General features: G+C 40.4%; 1 protein-coding gene across 1 annotated transcript; it reads left to right on the top strand.

Annotated features, from left to right (window-relative positions):
* Positions 1–515: 515 nt before the first annotated feature.
* Positions 516–866, top strand: LOC143612643 (uncharacterized). The gene has a single exon (XM_077086578.1). The coding sequence runs from the start codon at positions 516–518 to the stop codon at positions 864–866; it is 351 nt and encodes a 116-aa protein (XP_076942693.1).
* Positions 867–2,527: the final 1,661 nt, after the last annotated feature.

Raw genomic sequence — 2,527 nt, 5'->3', positions numbered from 1 at the left:
ATCTCCGCCAACCTCTGGCACCACCATCAAGCACCATGGTCATCGACTCCTCTCTTTTGTATGTTTTTTGTTTAAAGAAACAGAAAACATAAAAACTAAAAAATGAAGCTTGGGATGACCGACGAATACACCTCAATCAGGGTTACCCTTTATCGAGACCACAAATGGTGGGGCGCTCACTCCTCACACCCCCCCCCCACGAGACCACTCCATCCACCCTTAACAAGGCTCCGTAAGTTTCCTCATAATGGTTTCATATTGGAAACAAATCATTTACGTATGTCCTCTCTTATTTACTTTATTCACCTACCTAATGTTTAGTCAATATTTTGGTAGCATGATTGTTAATTCCTTTATTTTCATGTAATTTATATTTGTACGTGACAATGAGAATGGCAAAATATTATTCCTCAATACCAATTCTTTATGGTATTAGAGCATACCGATACCCTGACCTGTAAACCCTAATCCAGCTACCTCGTGGCCGACGATAAACTCCACGAGCCATCGATCACATGGCTTCGTCATTCTACCTACACGCTTCCAACTACCCTACACAAATGCATGTCAACGATGTGTTAACAGACAAGAGCTACAACGATTGGGTGCAGGAGATGACAAACTTTCTTTTCACCAAAAATAAGATCGGGTTTTTTGATGTCTCGATTAAGAATCTAGAAAAGGACACAACCGACTACATGCCCTGGATGCGCTGTGGTGCAATGGTGAAGGGTTGGTTAACAACCGCCATGGAGAAGGATATTCGCAATAGTGTTAAATATGCGAAGACTGTAGCTGAGATCCGGAACGATTTACTCGAAAGATTTGGAAAGGAAACCGCACCAAAAGCCTATGAATTGAAATAATCTTTGACAATAACTTGTCTAGACGGTGCAACGGTATCTGCATACTTCCTGAATTTAAGGGTTCTATGGGATGAAATAGAAAACGTTCTACCCACACCTTGCTGCACTTGTGGTGGATGTTAGTTTGGGCTTGGGAAGAAACTGGTAGACTTATGGGAGAAAGAAAGGACGCATGAATTCCCTATGGGGCTGGATGAAGAGTTATACATCATACGTACACAACTCCTTTCAACGAAGCCTACGCTTCTTAATATCGTGTACCACTTGGTGTTTGATGATGAACAACAACGTCTCATCTCTAGTTCCAAGAGGACCAATCAAGATATCCGTAGCTTTTCTAGCCCTTTTTCCAGGCCGTCAAGAAGGGAATCAAAATCAAAAGGGGGTGCGGGTGCAAAAACCTGACAAAGGCATGACTGATAACAAGAATGGTCATTGCACGTTTTGTGGAAGGGATGACCATGACAAGGATGGTTGTTCTAAAAGAAATGGATTTCCTGAGTGGAGGCCAGGAAAAAAAGGAAGAAGGAAAAGACCAAACCCAAAGCTGTTATGGTTGAGGCTGGACCATGTCCTATACCAAGAATGACTGAAGAGAAATATAAAATGTTTTTGAATTATTTTGTAGGAAACAACATTGATCCAGGTGATAAAACACCACCAGTAGCCAACATGGCAGGTAGAGAGGATACGAATTGTGAGTGGGTTGCTGACTACGTCGCCACCGAACACATCACACACCTAAATAAATTACTCAAAAACATGAATACGAATGCATATGAGGCTCATGTCACCATCCATAATGGAGATTCCATTCCCGTTGAAGGATAAGGGTGATCTTCTATTCAAAGAGGGCTTATGTATGAAATGAGTAATTTTTGTACCCAATTTTAGTTGCAATACTCACTCTATTCGTAGATTAACTAGGGATCAATATTGTGCCGTAACATTCTTTCCTGACTTCTTTGTCATACAGGGTTTCAGGATGAGAAACTTGATTGGAGCGGGTAATTGCAGCAGAGGTTTGTATCGAATTGGGGGGGGGGGGGATATAGGAAGAAAGAAAGCAATGAAGATTACTATGGATGCATGGCACAAACGACTTGCACATGCCTCAAAATGAAACTTTTACGTGTTGACTGATTTTAATTTTGTGAACAACGTTTGTGACGCATGTGTCAAAGAAAAATTACTCGTTTACCTTTTCCGGTTAGTTTCATTAAGAAAAATGAATGTTTTGATTTAATTCCTTGTGATACTTAGGGAAAATATAGAACACCATCACTCTCTCGGGCCATCTATTTTTTGTCAATTGTTGATGATTATAGTAGGACACTTTGGGTTTATTTAATCAAATACAAATAACAAGGCAAGTGCATGTTTATGTTTGATTGACTATTATATAATGATCCAAACTCAGTTAGGAAAAAAATCATTAAAAATCAGTTGTGGTAATGGGGGAGAGTTCACCTCCAACTATATGAAGGATTCTTGTAATAAACTATGCATCGTCCTAGAAACGACTTGCCCTCACACCCCACAAAAAAATGAGGGTGGTAGAGCGTAAGCATAGGCACCTCTTAGAATTTGCTCGTTATTTGCGGTTTGAGGCCAATCTTCTAACAAGTTTTTGGGGAGACCATCCAGTGCCATAGGTGAAA

This window comes from Bidens hawaiensis, unplaced genomic scaffold (genome assembly GCF_021521415.1).
Source record: "Bidens hawaiensis isolate Kalapana, Puna unplaced genomic scaffold, B.hawaiensis_p1.1 tig00035129_1, whole genome shotgun sequence".
NCBI classification, from domain to species: Eukaryota; Viridiplantae; Streptophyta; class Magnoliopsida; order Asterales; family Asteraceae; genus Bidens; species Bidens hawaiensis.
The sequence above is the reverse complement of the archived record's forward strand: the minus strand, read 5'-3'. Positions and strand labels throughout refer to the sequence as shown.

Bases quoted from the DNA above. Each gene is read 5' to 3' on its own strand.
- LOC143612643 (XM_077086578.1), top strand. From the start codon at position 516: ATGGCTTCGTCATTCTACCTACACGCTTCCAACTACCCTACACAAATG.